At 41.8% G+C, this 21,633-nt stretch overlaps 1 protein-coding gene across 3 annotated transcripts in view; it reads left to right on the forward strand.

Annotated features, from left to right (window-relative positions):
* BTBD7 (BTB domain containing 7) overlaps window positions 1-21,257 on the forward strand; it is a 151,347-nt gene extending 130,090 nt beyond the window's left edge. For all 3 annotated transcript variants that reach the window (XM_033951770.1, XM_033951771.1, XM_033951772.1), the window contains exons 9-11: window positions 710-888; window positions 12,817-13,239; window positions 19,969-21,257. In XM_033951770.1, the coding sequence (XP_033807661.1) occupies window positions 710-888; window positions 12,817-13,239; window positions 19,969-20,784 (1,418 nt within the window). In that variant the 3' untranslated portion in view covers window positions 20,785-21,257. The remainder of the gene's footprint in view (window positions 1-709; window positions 889-12,816; window positions 13,240-19,968) is intronic.
* The last annotated feature ends 376 nt before the right edge of the window (window positions 21,258-21,633 follow it).

The following is a 21,633-nucleotide window of genomic DNA, read 5'->3' on the forward strand; positions in this document are numbered from 1 at the left end:
TGGATCTGCACTATTCTATAACACTGTATGCATTTTAAGGGAACACCCATGACTACACTCCCTTTGCAGATCCGCACAGAAATGCATGCAAATGAATGCATGTGTATTTTCAAGTGGATCTGCCGTTTGGTATGTTGCATCTGTTAGAATACATTTCCGCACTAAAAGTACCAAAAATTTAGTGTGAAAGTAGCATCTAACATTCAGCGACATATATCGAATTCCCCTGAAAATATGTTCAACTAAGACAGAGTAGTCTAAAGGTTAGTACAGTTGACTGTGATCCTGTGGAACTGGATTAAATCCCACTGCAGCTCCTTGTGACCCTGGGCAAATCACTTGTATGGTGTGTCCTGCAGGGCCATAAAATAGGCCCAGCAGCAGATAATAATCATAAATGACCCTCTCAGAGCTCTATTTAGTTGGAAACATGATATAGAAATGTCTTTGAAAATTGCTCTCAAACATATTCAATGAGAATATGTGAATGTGATTCTGTGTATTATATTTTATGTATTTGTATTTTGTTTTATTAGCTATGATATATTACTAATTTATTTTTATTGCAAATCACTTTGGGCTGAATTCATTCAAGGAATGTGGTCATAAATATAGTAATAACAAGATGATAGTACTGGCACTCTTAATATTCATGTGGTTCTAAGAGCAGAGTTAACTTTGTGAATAATATTTTTCTTCTTATCCTTAGTTCCGCTTCTTATTGTTGTCAAAGAAATGATCAAACGTCTTCAGGAACTCCGTCATACAGAACAAGTCCAGAGAGCTTATGCTCTTAATTGTGGAGAAGGAGCCACTGTCAGCTATGAAATCCAGATTCGTGTTTTGAGGGAGTTTGGACTTCCTGATGCTGCTGCAGAGCTACTGCAGGTAACAATAACTCTAACTGTTGTCTCAAGCTATCTTATGCTTTGAAATTAGAATGTTGCATGTGTCTCAGGATTTATAAATAAGTTATGTTGCCAAAAATATTGCGACTTCAATACATACAATTAGAAAAATCTGCCTTCCAATCTGAGAAAATAGCAATGTAGAATATAAGAACTGTCATTATGAGTAAGACCAAAGGTCATCAAGCTCAGTATTCTGTTTCCAGCAATGGCCAATCTAGGTCTTAAGGGCCTGGCAGGATTCCAAAGAGCAGATAGATTACATACTGCTTGCTCTTAAAGAGATGCAGTGTTTTTCCCCAAGTCTAACCTGGTTGTTCTGTTGCATTCAGACAGGAGTCTGTACTGTAGTTGTTGATTCCCACTTCCCACGAAACTGCAGAAGGGTATCGCTTTAAGTTGTTGAACTCCTCCCCTTCTGCAGTGGAGAACAGCTCCCTCTTCAGTTTTTCCTTCTGCAAGCAAACTCAGAAAGTGTGTTCTGATCTTCTCTGCTTCTTTTATTTTTTTAATTTCTTTGTGGCTTCAATCCTCAGAGGGCTTACTCTGCTAGAGAAAAGATTCAGACACGCATAGGTGGACTGCTGCTCCCAGGCTAATCACATCGAGTACCTGTGGAGCCAGCTTCTTTTTGACCCTTCAGAAGCTCGGGGTCCATCCCATCCCAGCTTGCCTGCTGATTTCATCAGAGACTTGAGCACAAGTTGTGGGGCCCCTGTGTAACAACCCTCAGCGTAGTTTCTCTCCCTCCATCGCTTTGTGAGGAGTCTCAGGGGTGGAAGTCTGTGGTCGTGATCCATCTAACCATCAGCCAGAAGAATTTCTTTGACAATTTGTGAAGCAGAAATCCTTTCCCTTCAGACAGACTAATTCAGATCAGCTTCTGATCCTATGTCTTTTCTGACACCCTCTCTATGTTGAAGCTCGATGCCCAGCAGCCCTCCATCTCGCAATGCTCTGTCATGTGTGGCACTAATGCACAAACATTTTTCCTGCTTATCTAGATATCACCTCCTTAGTCACTGACCAATGGGAGGTGCCTGAAGGCTCACCAAGGTTGGTTAGAGCTATGTCTATGCTCTGTCCCATGGCTCCGGACTTCCAACAACTGTTTGTTCAGCCAAAGGTGGACTCTCCAGTAGTGCTAGTGACCAATTTAACCTCCCTTCCTAGTGAAAATGGAATGATGCTAAAAGACGCACAAGACTGGAAGGTGGATGTAATCCTTAAAAGAGAATTTGAAATGCTGGCTTTAGGTATCAAAGCTGAAACAGCTGCCTCCTTCTTGGCACAGGCCTTCCATATCAGATTGTAGACTAGTCCTTCGGAGCTTGGGGACCTGTCCCCACATGTTTAAGGAGGGAGTGGATTATGTGGCCGATGTTCTTTATGACATCAGAGTCCTGAGTAAGATTTCGACTTACTCTATTTCTGCCCACTGGATGCTCTGGATCAGACAATGGGTGAGTGACTCAGCCTCCAAGGCCACTCTGAGCAGATTACCTTTCAAGGGACAGATGCTGATTGGTAAAGGGCTAGACCTCATGACCAGTGTGCCAGATCGCCATCCCATATCCCTCCCAGATAGTAAGAGCCATTGATCTGCCATGGTCATAAGAGGCAATTTTTGTGCCTCTTGGAGATCCCACCATTTTTCCTCTGGTTATTGTTCTCAGGGACCCTTTAGAGGTCTAGACAGAAATTTGGCAGTTACAGCAGCTTGCAGACTCCCACAGTGGCTCGTCCTCCAAGAAGCAACAATGATGCCAAGACAATGTTCGCCGCTTCTCTTATCGGAGGGCAGCTGTCATCATTCTGGGAGGAATGGAAACGGATTTCATTCAACTGCTGGGTTCTGGACATTATTCAGGAGGGGCACAATATCGAGTTTTCTCAGCCCCCCTCTGGATCTGTTCCTCGACTCATCAGCTGGAGAAGGAGGCCAGAGTCTTGAGCTATACAGTAGTGCAATGACTCTTAGATATTCATTCCATAGGACCAGTTCCCAAAGTAGAATTGGGCTCAGGCAGATACTCTTTATACATCATAGTACCCAAGAAAGACACAGAAGATTGGAAGCCCATTTTAGATTTGAAGTCTGTAAACGAGACCCTAAAAATTCCTCATTTTCACATAGAGACGCTCTGTTCTGTTTTAACGGTGGTGGGTCTGGGAGAATTCCTTGCCTCTCTGGATTTAACGGAGGTGTATCTTCACATCCCCATCTTTCCGGACCACAGTTGATATCTGAGATTTCACATTCTGCAGCGACACGTCCAGTTTGTGGTGCTCCCTTTCGGTTTAGCCATGGCTCCCCATACCTTTACCAAAGTGATGGTGATTTTAGCAACCTACCTGTGCAGGATGGTGATTCAGCTGCATCCTTACTTAGACGATTGGCTGATCAGGGCCCCTTTTCTGCAGGATAGTGAGCGCGCGATTCAGCAGGTGGTGAGTCTCTCACAGAACTTGGACTGGATAGTCAACTTCCAGAAAAGTCAGCTGCAGCTGACCCAGTGATTGGAATATCTGTGAATCCACTTTGACATGGCACAGGGCCGTGTTTTTCTTCCCAAGCCATGAAAACAGAGGCTCAGGAAGCATTATCTGCAGCTACTGGTTTCGATGGGGACCTTCTTGGAAATGGTTCCCTGAGTGAGATATCATATGCGCCCTCTCCATTTACTCCCTTTTGTCCAGATGGTCTTCGCAAAGTCATTCCCTGCAGATGCAGCTCCCCTGGACCGCAAAGGCAAAGCACAGCCTACATTGGTGGCTCCAGGGGGAGGCTTTGGCGAAGAATATGCCTCTCAGAATCGACGTGGTGACCCTCATGACTCAGCAGCTTGAGGGGGAGGGGCTCTCTTGAGCGGTTGCCCTTTCCAGGGCAGGTGGTCTCCATCAGAAAATAAGTGGTCCATAAATCATCTGGAATTGAGAGCCATTCGATTGGCCTTGCTGGAGTTGCAATCTTTCCTGACAGAGAAAGCTGTCGGGATATTTTCAGATGCCGCCACTGCGGTGGCTTATGCGAATAGACAGGGAGGCACCAGAAGCGCTTCTCTTCGCTTGGAGGCATGAATATTGTTTCATTGGGCAGAACTTCACTTGCAGGCTCTCTCAGCTGCCAATGTGACAGGGGTAAAGAATGTCCAGACCAACTTTCTCAGCAGACAGACTGGATCTTAGACAGTAGTCACTGTCCCAGAGGGTATTTTCCCTTATTGTTCAGACTTGGGGCAGACTGTACATAGATCTTACGGCCACAGCTAAGAATGTAAAGGCAGTCCACTAAAACAGTTGAAGAGCCAAGTGGAAAAGCGCAGGGATAGATGCCCTAGTTCAGCCTTGGCCCACAGAGCAGCTCCTCTATGTATTTCTGCCCTGGGTCATGGTGAGTTGGATCATCTGCAGACTAATAAACCATCAGGGGCTGATGATTTTGGTGGCCCCGGACTGGCCTGCAGGCCTTGGTATGTGAATCTTGTGCATCTAAAGAGAAGCAAGTTCCTGAAACTGCCAGTTCATCTGGGGCTTCTCAGTCAAGGCCCAGTTCCAATGGAGAAACTGGAACACTTTGGTCTTATGGCATGGCTCTTGAGCACGCAACCTTGATTCAGAAGGGTTACTTGGAGGTTGTGGTTACGACTCTCCTTAGAGCAAAGAAGCCTGCAACAGTTGCGGCTTAGGCTAAGACCTGCCAGTTATGGTGCGCCAAGGAGTAGGTGGAGCTGGAGAGGGCTCCCGTTCCAGTGATCCTTGCCTTCTTGCAAGCCTTCCAAAGGTAGTTTCCTTCCATCAGTCAGGAACTTTGTTTACCCGCCTTGCATCCTACAGGTTCTGCTAAATAGGACAAACCTTTGCTCAAGCTGGATGTGTATAGAACCCTGCTTATCTACCTGAAAAGGGCTAATGACTCCAGGCTTTCTGATCATGTTTTTGTTCTGACCAGTCACTTGATACATGCAAGCCAGCTTCCAAAGCTTCTATTGCCAGATGGATCCCGCACAACAATTTCTTCTTCCTACATGCCTGTGGGAAACAGCCCCCTATCTCTATTGCAGCACATTCAACAAGAGGTGTTCAACTTCCTGGGCAGAGTCCTAGGCTGTCTTGCCTGATGAAATCTGTAGAACAGCTTCTTAGGCTACTCTTCACACCTTTACAAAGTTCTACAGAGTGGATGTGGCAACTCGAAATGATGCCACTTTTGGGTCCTCTGCTCTGTGGGCAGGCTCATCTGTCCCTCCCTAGACATCTGACACTGCTTTGGCATGTCAGCTAAAGTACAGACTCCTGTGTATATGTAACAGAATGACAGACCTTGATACCTTGATAATCTGCATTCTGTTGATACACAGGAGTCTACTGCCCTCCTTGTGCGGACTTTTGATTCACCTGATTTCTGCCTTGGATGTTGCCAGTATCCGTCTCGGGACCTCTTCTACAGTTCCTAAGATAAAGTAGAGATGACGTTACAGGAACAGGAATCTTTTTACCCTCTTTTCCTTTAGAGGGTTCTCTAGCCTCTACTAGTTGTACTTAGCAGGTTGGCTCTTAGCTACTCATGTGTGTGATTTATTGTTCACTGTTGCTTATTAAATGTTTATTGATCATTGTTCTATTTCCTATGTTTCAGAGCAGATTAGAATATATTTGTTGCCGGGAAAGTTCTCCATGCCCCTCCTCTTTTCTTCTGTTTCAGTGGAGTTTGATTGCTTTGGTACCAGCTTACGAGAGAGCTGCAGAAGGAAAGGAGTTCAAGATCTTAAAGTGATACCCTTTTGCAGTTTCATGAGAAGTGGGAATCAAAAGCTAAAGTATGAATTCCTGTGTATCTTTAACATACGCGAGGAGTTCCATCCTCTTTATCATCTTGGTCGTTCTTCTTTGAATCTTTTCTAGCATCACTATATTTTTCTTTCTTAAAAAAAAATCTTTATTCATTTTACATCTTACAACAAGTGTATCAGAAAATAACATTTGAACTTTATACAATATCACTTGATTATCTATCATTTTTAACTTAAATTATAATATTTAAACCCTCCCTCCCAACCCTACTAATTCATATGTAGTTATATATATATCATATAATATACAGTGGTACCTTGGATTACGAGCATAATCCGTTCCAGGAGCATGCTTGTAATCCAAAATGCTCGTTTATCAAAGCGAGTGTCCCCATAGGAAATAATGGAAACTTGCTTTGATAGGTTCCCACCCCCCCACCGAGGCCAGCAGCGCTGCTCCCCCCCCCCAACGAGAACTCCCCCCAAAGGCCCCACGATCCGACACCCTCCCCCCGCCATAGGGCACCCCCCCCCCCGCCGCCATCGGGCACCCCCCCCCCCCCCGCCGCAACCTGAAGTCCCCCAGAGCCCTCTTCTTACTTTAATGTAGCACCGGCATGTCGGCCTCCTCTTCTGTGCTGGCTTTGAGCATGTGTGCATGCTCAAGGCCTGCGAGTTCACGTTCTCTCCAAGATTCTTGGAGAGAACGTGAACTCGCAGGCCTTGAGCATGCGCACATGCTCAAAGCCAGCACAGAAGAGGAGGCCGACATGCCGGTGCTACATTAAAGTAAGAGAGCTCTGGGGGACTTCAGGTTGCGGCGGAGGGGTGGGTCTTCCTGAGCGCTCCTTGATCATCCAGTGATCCCACAGATTCCCTCACAGGTTTTCTGCTTCTGATGTACCTAAAAAAAATTGAGTTTTTTCCTCTTTTGCAAGTTTCTCTTCATGTTTTTCTTAACTGTCTTTATCATTGCTTTGAATCTAACTTGCCAGTGCTTGTGTTTCTTCTTTTGTATCCTTTTCCCATTCTTTAAAGGATATTTTTTGGCTTTAATAGCCTCATTCACTTCACTTTTTAACCACGCCCGCTCTCATTTCCTCTTCTTTCCACCTTTGCTGATACATGGAATATATCTGGTCTGGGCTTCCATGATGGTATTTTTAAATAACATCCATGCCTGGTTTACAGTCCTAACCTTTGCAACTGATCCTTTTAGCTTCTTTTTAACTATTTTCCTCATTTTATCATAGTCACCCTTTCGAAAATTAAACACCTCTACAAGTAGATCTTTTGAGATGTCACTCCTGGTATCAGCTCAAATTTGATCACATTATGATCACTGTTTTCCAGTGGACCAACACAGTTAACTCCTGTACTATGCCTTGCATTCCACAAAGGACCAAATCTAAACCCCTCTTGTCGGTTCCTGGACCAGTTGCTCCAAGAAGCAGTCATTTATGACATCTAGGAATTTTACCTCCCTAGCACCATGTTTCACAGCACCAGACTCCTTCCACTCCATGCATATCTCTAAGGAATCACATCTGTCATTGCATACTGGGTCTGAACCAGTTATCTGCCCCAGATTCTTATGGGATTCCTTCAGACTCCTTTTCTCCACCACCCAGATGGAGATCTCCACCAGAGAATTTAACTTTTCTGACCTTCATTAAACAGATGGATCAAGCTCTCCCAGTCAATCTAGAGCAGGGGTAGGGAACTCCGGTCCTCAAGAGCCGTATTCCAGTCAGGTTTTCAGGATTTCCCCAATGAATATGCATGAGATCTATTTGCATGCACTGCTTTCAATGCATATTCATTGGGGAAATCCTGAAAACCCGACTGGAATACGGCTCTCGAGGACCGGAGTTCCCTACCTCTGATCTAGTCTGACCCTATCCCACGAGCAGCATTGCTCGATGCTCTAGATTTTGATGAGGTTCAAGAAGGGATTGGATAATTTCCTAAAGGAAAAGGGGATAGAAGGGTATAGATCAGTGGTCTCAAACCCGTGGCCCAGGGGCCACATGTGGCCCGCCAGGTACTATTTTGAGGCCCTCGGTAGGTTTATCATAATCACAAAAGTAAAATAAAACAGTTTCTTAGTATTAAAATGCTTAGATTGTATAAAGAAAACAGAATATTTATGGATACATGGAAAACTCTGTGATATGTTAGTAATTTAACATCTATTCCAATCTATAAATCAACAAATCAGACTATATGGTTAAACTCCAAGATTAAAATTGGTGGATTTAAGGTCATCTGGAAGCATTGGATGATAGCAGGTATACAGATTTTGGGCGATGTTATTTCAAATGGTAAACTGCTTGACTTTTCACAGTTGCAACATAAATATGGTCTTTTTTTTTTTTTTTTCCAAAGTCTTTATTCATTTTTCATCTTACATCAAGTACACAATATTACAACATTTAAAATAAGAACATCACTTGAAATTCCTTCTCTTATTATCTGAAATACACAAATTTATTCCCTCTCCACCCACCCTACCCACAAATATTTTAATCCTAAATTTCATATAAATATTACATTCTTATCTAATGATAAAACCTTAAATGGAACTTTATACCACCCCCTCCCCCATATTATAAATGAACTTTCAATGGAAAATGGCGTCTAATCATTGCAGTATGTTGTCAATGGCCCCCATATCTTTTGAAAATTATTATAATTCCTTTTTGTATGGCAGTTGTTCTTTCCATTTTGTATATATGGCACAACAAATTCAACCAGAAAGTATAGTTAAGTCTACTATAATTCTTCCAATTATTGGTGATATGTTGTATGGCGACTCCTGTCATAATCAATAAAAGTTTACTGTTGCTTGATGAAATTTGACTTTATATTCTCATTGATGTACCAAATAGAATTGTATCATATGATACTGCTACATGGTTTTCTAATAAACAATTAATTTGAGACAGGGACAATAGAATATTAAATGATCCAGAGTCCCTGCTTCCAGATTACAATGCCAGCATCTATTAGACTTAGAGCTATCCAACTTTTGTAATCGAGCTGGGGTCCAAAATGCTCTATGTAACAAAAAGAACCAAGTTTGTCTCATAGATGCAGACACTGTACATCTCATTCTCCAAGACCAAATTTGTGGCCATTGAGATGCAGAAATTTGATGCTTAATCTCAATGCTCCAAATGTCTCTAAGACCAGTCTTTGGTTTTTTATTCATATATCCAGATATCAATTTATACCATTGTGCGGCCTGGTGTCCCAAGAAATCTGCCTGAAAGCATAAGAACTCCAGACTATACTGATTATTAAGATTTTTCCATTCAGGGAACCCCTCCTGAATAGCCTGCTTCAGTTGCAACCATTTAAAACTTTGTGATTTGTTAAGACCATATTTATGTTGCAACTGTGAAAAATCAAGCAGTTTACCATTTAAAATAACATCACCTAAAATCCGTATATATGGTCTTAATAAATCACAAAGCTTTAGATGTTTGCAACTGAAGCAGGCTATTCAGGAGGGGTTCCCTGAATGGAAAACTCTTGGCATACATTCTTTAAAAAAAAAAAACAAAAACAAATACCTTATTTTATATTTCATTGCCAACTCCCTCCATCCTATTTGTCATAGCTGGGAAGTCCCATCTGTGAGAATATGCTGCCTGCTTGTCCTGGGATAAAGCACAGTTACTTACCTGTAACAGGTGTTATCCAGGGACAATAGGCAGATATTCTCACAACCAATGTTCCCTCTAAGCTGTGCGCCTGTGCGCGCGCACACAACTTGACGAACCCGTGCACACAAATTAAAATAGCGCGCACAAAAAAATAAATTTTTGCCTAAAATGATTTTCACTGCTAAAATGAAATGTTGCAGAAGACCAGCTGTTCTGATTTCCCATTTATCACATTTAAGCGTTATAATATAAATTTTAAGTCATTCACGTAATTCCGTTATCTTTGGCAGTTGAACTTGACACGTCAAGTGCCTCATAGGGCCATAGCCTATGGCCCATAGGATATGAAACACTTCCGATTCTTTGACTTCCTGAAGTTCCGCCATATTGTTTATTTCGTGGAATCGTAGTGTGCAGCGTGGTACTGCGGTTATATAACTATTCGTTTATTAAATTGCAATCAGATATAACTCTTAAAATGTCTAAACCGCAAATGGTGAAAAGTGTAAAACGCAAGAGAGCTGCAACAGCTTTTAGGTCTGAATGGCTTGAAGAAATTGTTGAAATGGAGACACCGGAATCTCGAAATACAATGCGTGTTCGACTGTGTGAAATATTTACCTATGACGAAGACGATGGAGTTGTGTGTTGTTGTTGTCAAGATGCCAAAGCAACTGGAAAATTCTCTACTGGAAAAATATGGGATGATGTTTGGAAACTGGACTTTCTGAAACGCCATCTATCAAGTAAATCTCATACCGACAGTATTAGGAAACTTAGAAGTAAAAATCTGAATTTAAGAGGGGGACTGGTTAACATGTTGCTTGAAAACCCAACCAAAAAAGAAAACGGGCAAATTAGTAATGAACGGAAGCGTTCCAGTCCTGATGAAATTAAGGTTCTTGTCGACAGTGTTGTGCTGACCATTAAGATGAATATCTCAATGCTCTCCGTTCAAGATATCAATGAGCACATGTTAGTATACCTTATAGCTGGAGAAGCAAAAACTATGTGTTTGAATTTCTTGGAATTATCAGTGGCATCGTGCAAGATGATCATATGGCAGACATTAAATTAGCAACGTATCATACGTTAACTGTTGATGAAAGCACAGACATTTCTGTCAACAAGTACTTAATACTCTACTTTAAGTATCAGCCAGTCATTCAAATGAGTATAGGACATCATTTGGTGGGATGCTACAGTTGGAAGCATGTGATGCTACATCAATAGTAACAGCAATTAGGGAATTCTATAGGAAACATGAACTTGACCTGAATAAAATGGTTATGTTCACCTCTGATGGTGCCTCTGTTATGTTGGACAAAATAGATGGTGTTGCAGCACAGCTGAGAAAAGACATTCCACATTTAGTGCAGCAACATTGTGTTGCACATCGGGAAGATTTGAGACTTTCTGATTCATGGAAAGAAGTAAAATTAATGAAAGAAGTAGAAACTGTAATGAGAACTGTGTACATGGTGTTCTGTCGGTCTTCTACTAAACGATGCAAATTTCAAGAAATAGCAGATGCATCTGAATGTGAATCAATTGCTTTCAGACCTCTGAATGTGCGCTGGTTATCTAGACACTTTGCACTTAAAGCAATTATTCGAAATTATGATCCCCTGTTAAAATATTTTGAAGAAGACAGAGATAATGATCATATTGCAAAGTACTGCTATAAGAAGCTGAACAGTGATCAATTTCATATTACACTTGAAGTTTTGAATGATGTCTTATCAGAACTGGCTTCCTTAACCATGGCATTTCAAAAACGTGGTCTGACACCATTGGAAGCTTATCATCTTGCACAGGGTAAATTGAACAAACTTCGAATGCAATACTTAGGCGACAAGGTTAAGTGTAGTAATAGTCAACAGTCTTCTTGACAACAGGATGAGGTCTGGAGAAAAAGTTTCAGTGGATACTAATTCCATATTAACCTTCATCAACATCCTATGTTTGCATCTGGGTGAAAGATTTCCTGAAAATGAAGTTGAGGAATGGTCTGCTTTTGACTGTACAGCAATATCACAGTGCGACTTTGACTTCGGAAATGGACATATCAGATCTCTTTGTTTAAAGTAAAAACAATTTCTTCCGGAGGAAAGTGTTCTTATTCAGTAATACAATGACTTTAAATCCCTTGTTGCAGAAAAAATCAAAAGCAATCTGATAAACAGCTTTCCAGATATGACGAAATTTTCATTTCAGAATGATCAATTTGCAGATTTAGCAAAATTGATGGACATTGGTGCCACATTCTTAGCATCTAGTTCAGATTGTGAGTGTGGTTTTAGTCTAAGAAACAATTTGAAGACTAAACAAAGGAATCGTTTACATTTAGAGCATTTGTAAATGCTGATGCGTGTTAAGAATCACCTTCAAGATGGAGGCTCAATAGATCTTGACAGAATTTATTCGGACTGGATAAATATGAAAGATAGCAGGGAAAAACTTTGAAAACTAAATTGCTGTTATTTTCTAAATTTTAAGTATAAATACAATGATACCTTATTTATAGGTAGCGCTCAATGAAACATTTTAATGAAACATAATTTGTTTATTGAAATTAGACTTTATGTTACATAAAGTGTAACTAACATAAAGTGTAACTAAAATTAGATTGTGTTTTCGTTAATTCAGACTAAACTCAAAGACCTGCCCATAAATGCCTATAACTGAACTCCGGGCCCTCTGTCAATCATTTTTATAGCGCACACAAATTTAGTTTTTCTTTAAAATGCGCACAGATGAAATTTTTTGTGCACACAACCTATGAAAAATTAGAGGGAACATTGCTCACAACCCTCCCACCTCCCCATAGTTGGCTTCTTAGCTTCTTTATTGAACTGGTCGTACCACAAGCTGACGGGCAGGAAGGCACTTGCACATGCGCGGTATAGGACATCTCGAGACTTTTGAACAGTTAGTGATACCACACTTTTAGACTGTCCATACCAGGCTCCTTGGATGACGTCACCCATCTGTGAGAATATCTGCCTGCTGTCCCTGGATAACAACTGTTACAGGTGTGTAACTGTGCTACTTGTCATCCACAGTTAAATGGAGGTAAATGATTAGAACTTAGAGCTGAAAAATAACAAAAGATAGAGCTGAAAAATAACAAAAGATTTTATTCAGCATATAGGGGTCAGATTCCTCTTCATATCTACATAGAGGATGCCAGTAGTTTATGACTTACTATTTTTTCATGTCTGCCAGAGCACTTTTACCACTTGGCTGTGTTTGGAGATCACTGTTGAGCCTGATTCTTTCCCATTTACTAATACCATGTATACCGTCTTCACTTAGTGTTGCTCTGACAGATAAAGGTTAAACAGCCCACAACTTTTCAACATATCTAATCCAAAACAAGAATTCTGTAAAGGAAGACTAGATGTGGTTTCCTAATTTTTCTCCAATTTGCTTCTCTTTCAGAATCCTCATAAGTTCTTTCCCGATGAGCGCTTTGGGGATGAGAGCCCTTTGTTGACAATAAGACAGTCTGGAAGATGTAGAGTAAACAGCACTCCTGCAGAAACCATGTTTACAGATCTAGACTATGTGGCCTTTCACCCACCATTGCCCCCTCCTCCACCCCCTTACCATCCACCTGCTACACCAATGCACAGTCAGTTCAAAGTGGGTTGGAAACAGCGGATGCCCAACCAACATCCTTCACGTTCCTTTTCTTATCCCTGCAACCATTCACTGTTCCACTCCAAGGCAGCTCCTAAAGCCACCCCGGCTGTCTACTTACCAGGTTCCAAAGCTGCACCACCTGATTGCACTAGCATTACAGGACTGGGAAGGCAAACCGTAGCAGCGGCAGCAGCGGCCATGGCAGCTGAGCAGCAAGTGGTAAGCCTGTTGTTATTCTCTCTTTATACAGAAATATCTTTTGACAAGAAATGTTATGTATAAACAAAATATTTTTTAAAGCTTGCTTTCCATTTTGCTATTTTATAGCTCTCTGTTGACAAACTGGATTGAATCAGGCATATAAGTAGGTCATGTTATCAGAAAGTGCCAGAACAAAACAACTCTCTCAGAGCTCTTCTGCCTCCTCAGTTTTATTTTTTTTTTCCATTATGCAGAACAGATACTGAAACAAAGCTTTCCCAACACTTTCATCAAAAAATATTCTCTTCTTCATTTTCAAACATTGCTTTTGTTGTCTTTCTGTTAATGTAATCAAAAAACATAAAAAAATAGATTCTGGGTGTTCAAAAAAATCAGATCTAGATATTACCTTCAGTTTCCATACATCCTCCTAAAAGATCTCTTATGTGATCTTGTCTTCTTTCACAATCCTATATCCAACTTTATCCCAGGACAAGCAGGCAGCATATTTTCACAGATGTTTGACATCATCCATGGAGCCTGGTACAGACAATGCTAAAGTGTGCTGTCCCTCTAAGCTAGTGGTCTCAAACTTGCAGCCCGCCAGGTACTATTTTGAGGCCCTCGATATTATAAAGAATGATTCTTTATGAAAAACTTGTGCCTTAAGTGTCCGGTGGTGATGTCTGTAACCGTCTTCAGCTTCACCTCCAGCACGAGATTACGTACATACGTTCAAGCTGCACTGCCTCCAATAGTTACCTTACGTTCTGGAATGTTGCCTGCCTCACTGCTGTAACCTCACGCAAAACTTTTCCTGCATCTGTACGCGATTGTCCTCTCCACTCCACCTCACAATCGCGTACTGACGCAGGAAAGCTTTTGCGTGAGGTTACAGCAGTGAGGCGGGCAACATTCCAGAACGTAAGGTAACCATTGGAGGCAGTGCAGCTTGTGCGTTTGTATGTAATCTTATGCTGGAGGTGAAGCTGAAGACGGTTACAGACGTGACCACCGGACACTTAAGGCACAAGTTTTTCATAAAGAATCATTCTTTATAATATCGAGGGCCTCAAAATAGTACCTGGCGGGCTGCAAGTTTGAGACCACTAGCTTAGAGGGACAACACACTTTAGCATTGTCTGTACCAGGCTCCATGGATGATGTCAAACATCTGTGAAAATATGCTGCCTGCTTGTCCTGGGATAAAGTTGGATATAGGATTGTGAAAGAAGACAAGATCACATAAGAGATCTTTTAGGAGGATGTATAGAAACTGGAGGTAATATCTAGATCTGATTTTTTTGAACACCCAGAATCTATTTTTTTATGTTTTTTGATTACATTAACAGAAAGACAACAAAAGCAATGTTTGAAAATGAAGAAGAGAATATTTTTTGATGAAAGTGTGTATAGCTGAAATTATCAGAAGCAATTAAGGAAAGATTTATAAACTATAATAAGTTTTACCTCATGCAAAGTTGTCATTTCTTTAATAAAACATTAACTATTTTTTCTGTGGCCCTCCAAGTACCTACAAATCCAAAATGTGGCCCTGAAAAGGGTTTGAGTTTGAGACCACTGCTCTAAGCTGAGCGTGCGAGTAATCGCTCATATATTTTACATGGTCACTCACAAAAATAGTGACCCAGCCCGACTTAAAATTAAACTTTAAACATTAATTAAACTAAATCAATTACCAAATGTGTGATGGGTTTTCGTGCTATATACAGAAATGCATTGCTAATACTGGGATCAGTGTTGGTTTTTTTAGAACTTGTTGCTCACTAAAAAAATTTGCATACACCTGGCCACTCCTTAGAGGAAACATTGCTTCCATCCTGAAGATGGCATCACCTACTCATGTGCCTTATTAATCCTACAGTCTATGGAAAATATCTTACAGGTAAACACTTTGGTCCTCTTTTATCAAGCCACAGTAGAACATTTTAACGCAGACTAGCGAGGTAAATTCTCCAATGCTCATAGGCATTGAATGAGGGTCGAAGCATACCTCGCTAGCCCACGCTAAAACGCTCTACCGCAGCTTGATAAAAGGGGCTCTATGGTTTTAATTCCACATGTAGATAGATTTGGGGTACTACTGCTTGGTGAGAGCTCTGATAATTTTATCTATCAGGCAGCCAAAATTTTGAATAGCCTTCCTTGTGACTCAAGAATTTTAACTAACTATATGGAATTTCAAAAATATTTGAAACTCTGCTATTTTTTTAAATATGCAGTAAAAGTAATGGATCTATAAATTTATTTTTATGTATTAATTTATATAATTCTTGGGCTTGCCTAGCTCTTTCTTTGTAACCTTCATAGATCTTTAACAAAGTAGTTGCAGAATACAAGAAATTTTATTGCATTTTATCATTCATTTAATAATTAGATTTCATAGGGCTCCTTTTACAAAACCACGGTAGAATTTCTACTGTGGGCCAGCAAGGTAAATGCTCCAATGCTCATAGGAATTCTAAGAGCATTGGCAGGACCGAATTAAAGGGTAGGCCCAATAGGCATGCGCCTCAGGCCCAAGGAGATCAGGGGCTGCTCCAGACATGTCTCCCACACTCCTGATCCTGATTCAACAAGCCCCCCCCCCTTCTTCTCTTATGAGGGTCTGGCTTCCGATTGCCCCCCTCCCCATGTGGAGCTGATATTCTTACCCGCAGTCCCTCCCAAACCAGCAGCGGTGGCTGATCAGCAGAGGCAACACTGTAAACAGGCTGCTTGTGGCCATCTCTGCCAGGGCCTTTCTTCTACTGTGTCAATTCTGATGCGGCAGTGGAAAGGCCATGTAGGAGAGTGAAGGGTCTGTCGGTTCAGGAGCAGGACAGCAGGGAGATGCCATGGCAGGAGGGGGGGGGCAGTCAGAGAATGAAAGAGGGCAAATCAGCAGAACATGGATGATAGATCGCAGTGGGGGGGGAGGAGGGGACATGGATGCTGGACCTGCAAAATGAGAGGGAGAGGAGATGGATGCTGGATCCATAAGTAGGGGGGGAGAAATTGACCCAGACCAGAAAGGAGGGTGGGAAGGGAGGAAGAGATGCCAGCAAGAAAGGGGGTGGGGTGGGGGGACATGGATGCTGGACCCCCCCCTTGCCCTGTCCCACCCTCCTGACCCTCTCTCAACTCCTGCTGACTTTTCTTCCTTCTCTGAAATCATGGAGGAAGAAACCGTACAACTTCAGTCTTCAGCCAAGCCTACTACATGCACCTCTGACCCTATTCCCACCCTTCTTCTTGACCCCATCTAACATACTGTTATCCCTGTTGTCTGTCGTATCCTCAACCTATCCATTTCCACTGTAACTGTTTCTGATGCCTTCAAACATACGGTGGTTAAGATGCTTCTCAAAAAACCCTCACTGGACTCTACCTGCCCCTTCAACCATTGCCCTGTCACGCTTCTTCTGTTCCTATCCAAGCTGCTTGATCACGCTGTCCTTTGTCACTGCCTTGACTTCCTTTCATCTCAACAGACTCTACAATCTGGTTGTCACCCCCTACACTCCACAGAGACTGCCCTTTCCAAAGTTTCAGTGGCCTATTCCTGGCCATATCTAAAGGCCTTTCCTCTGTACTCATCCTTCTTGAGCTGTCTGCTGCTTTTGATACTGTTAATCACTGCTTACTGCTTGATATGCTATCCTTGCTTGGATTCCACAAACCTGTCATCTCCTGGTTTGCCTCTTACCTCTCCCATCGTACCTTTAGTGTATGCGCTGGTGGGTCCTCCTCTGCTGCTATTCCACTACCCCAGGGCTCGGTCTTAGGACCTCTTCTCTCTCTAAATATCTTCCTTCAGTATCCTGATCTCCTCCCATGGCTTCCAGTATCACCTATATGCTAATTATTCCCAGATTTACCTCTCTACACCCAAGATTTCACCTAAAATCCAAGAAAATATCCTCAGCCTATCTGGCTGATATTGCTGCCTTGATGTTCTGCCACCACCTGAAACAAACACATCCAAGACTGAATTTCTCCTCTTTCCTCCTAAACCCTCTGCTCCTCTCTCTTTGTTCTCTGTCTCTGTAAATAATAATTATTGTTTGTCTCCTCTGCTCATAACCTTGGAGTTGTCTTTGATTCCAACCTTTCATTTTTTACCCACATCTAACAGACTGCTAAAACCTATCGCTACATCATCACCAAAATTCATACCCTTCCTCTCTGAGCACATTACCCAGACCTTTGTCCACACTCTCATAACCTTATGCTTAGACTACTGCAATCTAATCTAATCTTTGGTTTATATACTGGGTCCTCTCATGGAGCTCAACTCGGTTCACATATAATTAAGACTAGAGTACATAGCAGAAAACATAAGAGAAGGAAGAACTAAACATATAATTAAAAACTAAAGTACATAAGAATAACATAAGAAAAATAACTATAATATTATCATTTTATTGAGGCTGTAGTTAAACCATTTAAAAATTGCGAGAACAACAAAGTTTTCAGGAATTTACAAAATAATTGCAGCTGGCCTAAAAGCCTAATGGAGTCAGGAAGTTCATTCCAGATCTCTACAAACTTGAAAACAAAAGATCGTCTGACCTTCCCAGCAGATTTAATTTCCTTAAAGGAAGGGAAGGCTAACTTATATCTTTATGTGATTCTCAAATGGCAAAGTCTAAGGGTATTCCAACATAAGGGGCAAAAGGATTAAATATTCCATAGAGAAGCTTGAAGATTATGCATGCGCATTTAAACTGGATCCTAAAGCGAACTGGGAGCCAGTGAAGCTTTATCAAAAAAGGGGAAACATGATCATATTTTTGTTTCCCAAAAATGAGCTTAGCTGCAGTATTCTGTATTAACTGAAGTCGTTTTAGACTGCTCTGCTTAATGCCCATACAAACTGAGTTGCAATAATCTAGCTGAGAAAGCACAGTGGATTGTACCAATACTGAGAAATGTTCTTGATGGAATAGTGATCTGACCTTCCTCAACATGCGCAGACTAAAAAAACACTTTTTTGTCAAGAAATTTATCTATTCATGAAATGTAAATGATGAGTCCAAGATGACACTCAGGACTCTAGATAAAAAATCTATATGTAATGCGATACCTGTTTTTAATGTAACAGAGGAAGGGAGATTTTTGGCCCAATCCAAAGCAATTTGGTTTTGGCAGCATTCAGTTTCATTTGAATAGACAATGCCCACATTCTACTTCTAATAGGTCTCCTGAATCGCCTCCCCCCCCCCTTTCAATCTGTACAAAATTTATCTTCTGCTAACCTCATTACACTCACCTCACCCCTCAGATCACTTCATTGGCTTCCAATCTACCTTCGCATTTTGTTCAAACTCCTATTGCTAGCCTACAAGGGTGTTCGTTCTGCAGCCCCTCAGTATCTCTCCTCTCTTCTCTCCTTATTCACCTCTCCAAGAACTCCATTTCTCAGACAAATTGTTTTTATCTCTACTCTTCTCCAATTCCAGATTTTGTTCCTTTCAGCTCGCTGCCCTGTATTCCTGGAATAAACTGCCTGAGTCTGTCTGCCATGCCCCTTCCTTTCCTTTATTCAAAAGTAGGCTGAAAACCCATCTTTTCGAAATAGCCTTCAACTCATAACCCTACTACCCTCCACTCATCACCCTAGCCAGCAGTTTAGCAATCCCCTCTAACTGTAACTCCTACCCTGGCATCCTGTTTGTCTGTCTGGATTGTTGAAATTGTAAGCACAGACTTTGTGACTCTGTACAGCGCTACGTACATCTGGAACTGCTCAAAAAATAGTAGTTGTAGTAGTATGTTTGTGGTTAGAGTTTATAATCCACTAGGAACAGGTTTACTTGCGAAAAGCATTAATTGCACGTATTAGAGAATGACATGGTGGTTGTTACCCGCGGCTAGCCGTGGGTAACCCGCCAAAACGGTGACCAAAAAAAAAGGTCACCGCGAGTTCGGGAACAAGGCCATTCACCGCCCCGTGGAGCGGTGAATGGTAGCATGGGGCGGTGAACAAGTAGTGAACGAGCGTTCGATCCAGCAGCCCACTCTCTCCTGCCGGCCGTCCATGCATCTCCCTCCCTCCTTTTCCCTTACCTTTTCTTCATGAAACTGGAAATTTCTATAAGGCTACGAGCTGTATTACAGCCGGAGTCTTGTAGTCGCGTCGCGTTGCCTGCTGGAAAAAGTCTCCTCTGATGCAACTTCCTGTTTCCAGTTGCATTGGAGGAGACTTTTCTAGCAGGCAACCCGACGCGACTTCAAGGCTCCGGCTGCAATACAGATCGTAGCCTTATAGAAATCCCCAGTTTCAATAAGAAAAGGTAAGGGAAAAGGAGGGAGGGAGAGAAATGCACGGCTGGCCGACGGGAGGGAGCTGCTGGACCGCATGAAGGGTGCTGGTGATGGAGAGGAGAAGACGCTGAAAACAGGGACGGTGATGGGGCGGTGAAAGAGACAGCGGGGACGGTGACGGAGCGGTGAAGGGGACGGCAGAGATAGGGAAGGGGCGGTGAAAGGACCAGCAGGGACGGGGTGGTGCAGAGGATGGTGGTCTGGGGACGGTGACGGGGACAGAATTTTTCCCCGTATCATTCTCTAGCACGTATCTCTGTGCTTTCATTGTTTTACTTTAATGAGCTGCCCTACAGGGCTCCTGTAGAACAAGTGAAGATGAGGAAATGATTGCAGTATCTGTAGTGTGTAAACCTGTAGCACTTAGAGATTTCCAGCCTTAATATAGCTCTCTTTCTCTCTCCTTTATGTTCTTAGTCTGGTGAGCCAGTACTGAATGAGCTCATGCCAGACATTGCCATGGGTGTGTCTACCATGTCTCTCAAGGACAGGCGGCTTCCAGAAGTTGCAGTTGAAACTAAACTAAGCCAGTCAGTTTCAGAGATGGTACCAGGGCCTCCCCAGCACATTGCATGCATTCAGAACAGGCACATGCATGGCTCTCGGAAAAAACATACTATTGAACAAAAAATGGATGCACAGGAGAGCCATCAGGAGTATCCAGGTTTCTATGACTTCTCAAATGCTGCTTGCAGGCCATCTACTCCAGTACCAAGCAGACATACTCCTTCGCCTTCACAAGGCATATACTTTGGCCCAGACTTATATAGCCACAGTAAACCTTTGCCAGGTGGCTTAAAGTCCTCCTACCTACCTAACCAGGTATCTCCTAAAAAGCAAGAGGAATCCAGAAGAGCATATATACTTTCCCAAGATGGGCATCCACACAAACAAAAGCATGAGCCAATACACCTTGATGTCTTGGAACAGCCTCCGCAACGCTTGGACTTGGCCCTGGCTGCTCAGGAGAATGCTGGTAATGGTCCCCATCCCATCAGAGGTAAAACGAAAATGGAAACTGATCTAACATATAATTTGACCTCCAACAGACCTTCACTCTCTGCCTATAGCTCTGAGATTCATGAGGAGAGGTCTACCAGGAGACTTTCCGAAAATGAACCACTGGATCATGGAGTACAGAGAAACACAGAACTGGAAAGGGAAGAAACAGTAGGCAGAGACAGGAGATCTCCAAACAAACCTGACTTTCTCTATAAGAAGTCTGCCCTCTGAAAATGACCTTCAGAAAGTATTTTCTGTGCCTAGGAGTTATAAAATAACCATTAAAAAAAAATTTTGTTGGGGATCTTTTTATTCCGATCTTTATCAGATTACATTAATGCCAGCAGATAAATCACAGTTTTGAAATTTCTATCTAGATATGATTTCCTGGACATAGCCTGCCCTCAGTTTATTTGAATGCTGCTTATATGGATTTTTGTTACTTTGTATATGTTTTTAATTTTTTTTTTTCTGTCCTTTTATCAGTATGTATGATCAGAATATTTGGATAAATCTGTATTAAGGAAACCAGCCAGCACCTTGAATTTTATTTTTAAATTGATAGGTGTTGTGGGGATTTTTCTATCAATATTTTTGCTTCTGTACATTTTATTTTACTTATTCTTTTATGTTTATGCTGTCATGTTAAACTTATCAGAATTAAGCCTCTGTTTTCATCCTTTTGTTCATGCTACCTTGCACAACCTGGTCCCCATGTGCAATGAGCTGCACACTAAAAGTGTATTATCTTGTGAAATATAATGCATTTATTTTTCATTTACAGGAGTTCCAAAGAACAGCACATTGAAATGCTTCTCTGTTCATGCTTCTCTTTTGTTATGTCCCAAATCCTGCTATACCAGTCGTCTTATGCAAGAGTCAAGTATTATTCTGACCTCAATCACTAATCATTTGTTTCAGTTCAGATGACAGGTTTACTCTACTGAATATGTTTACCCCCTTGATTACAATTAGAGCAAATAAATCCTCAACCAAGAGATAAAAGTGTGTAGGGAGAGCTATTTTTTAACTATTCTAGAATTATATTCTTACCCAAGATGAAATATCTAACGATGACTG

The sequence above is a fragment of the Geotrypetes seraphini genome, chromosome 7, assembly GCF_902459505.1.
Source record: "Geotrypetes seraphini chromosome 7, aGeoSer1.1, whole genome shotgun sequence".
Lineage (NCBI taxonomy): Eukaryota > Metazoa > Chordata > Amphibia > Gymnophiona > Dermophiidae > Geotrypetes > Geotrypetes seraphini.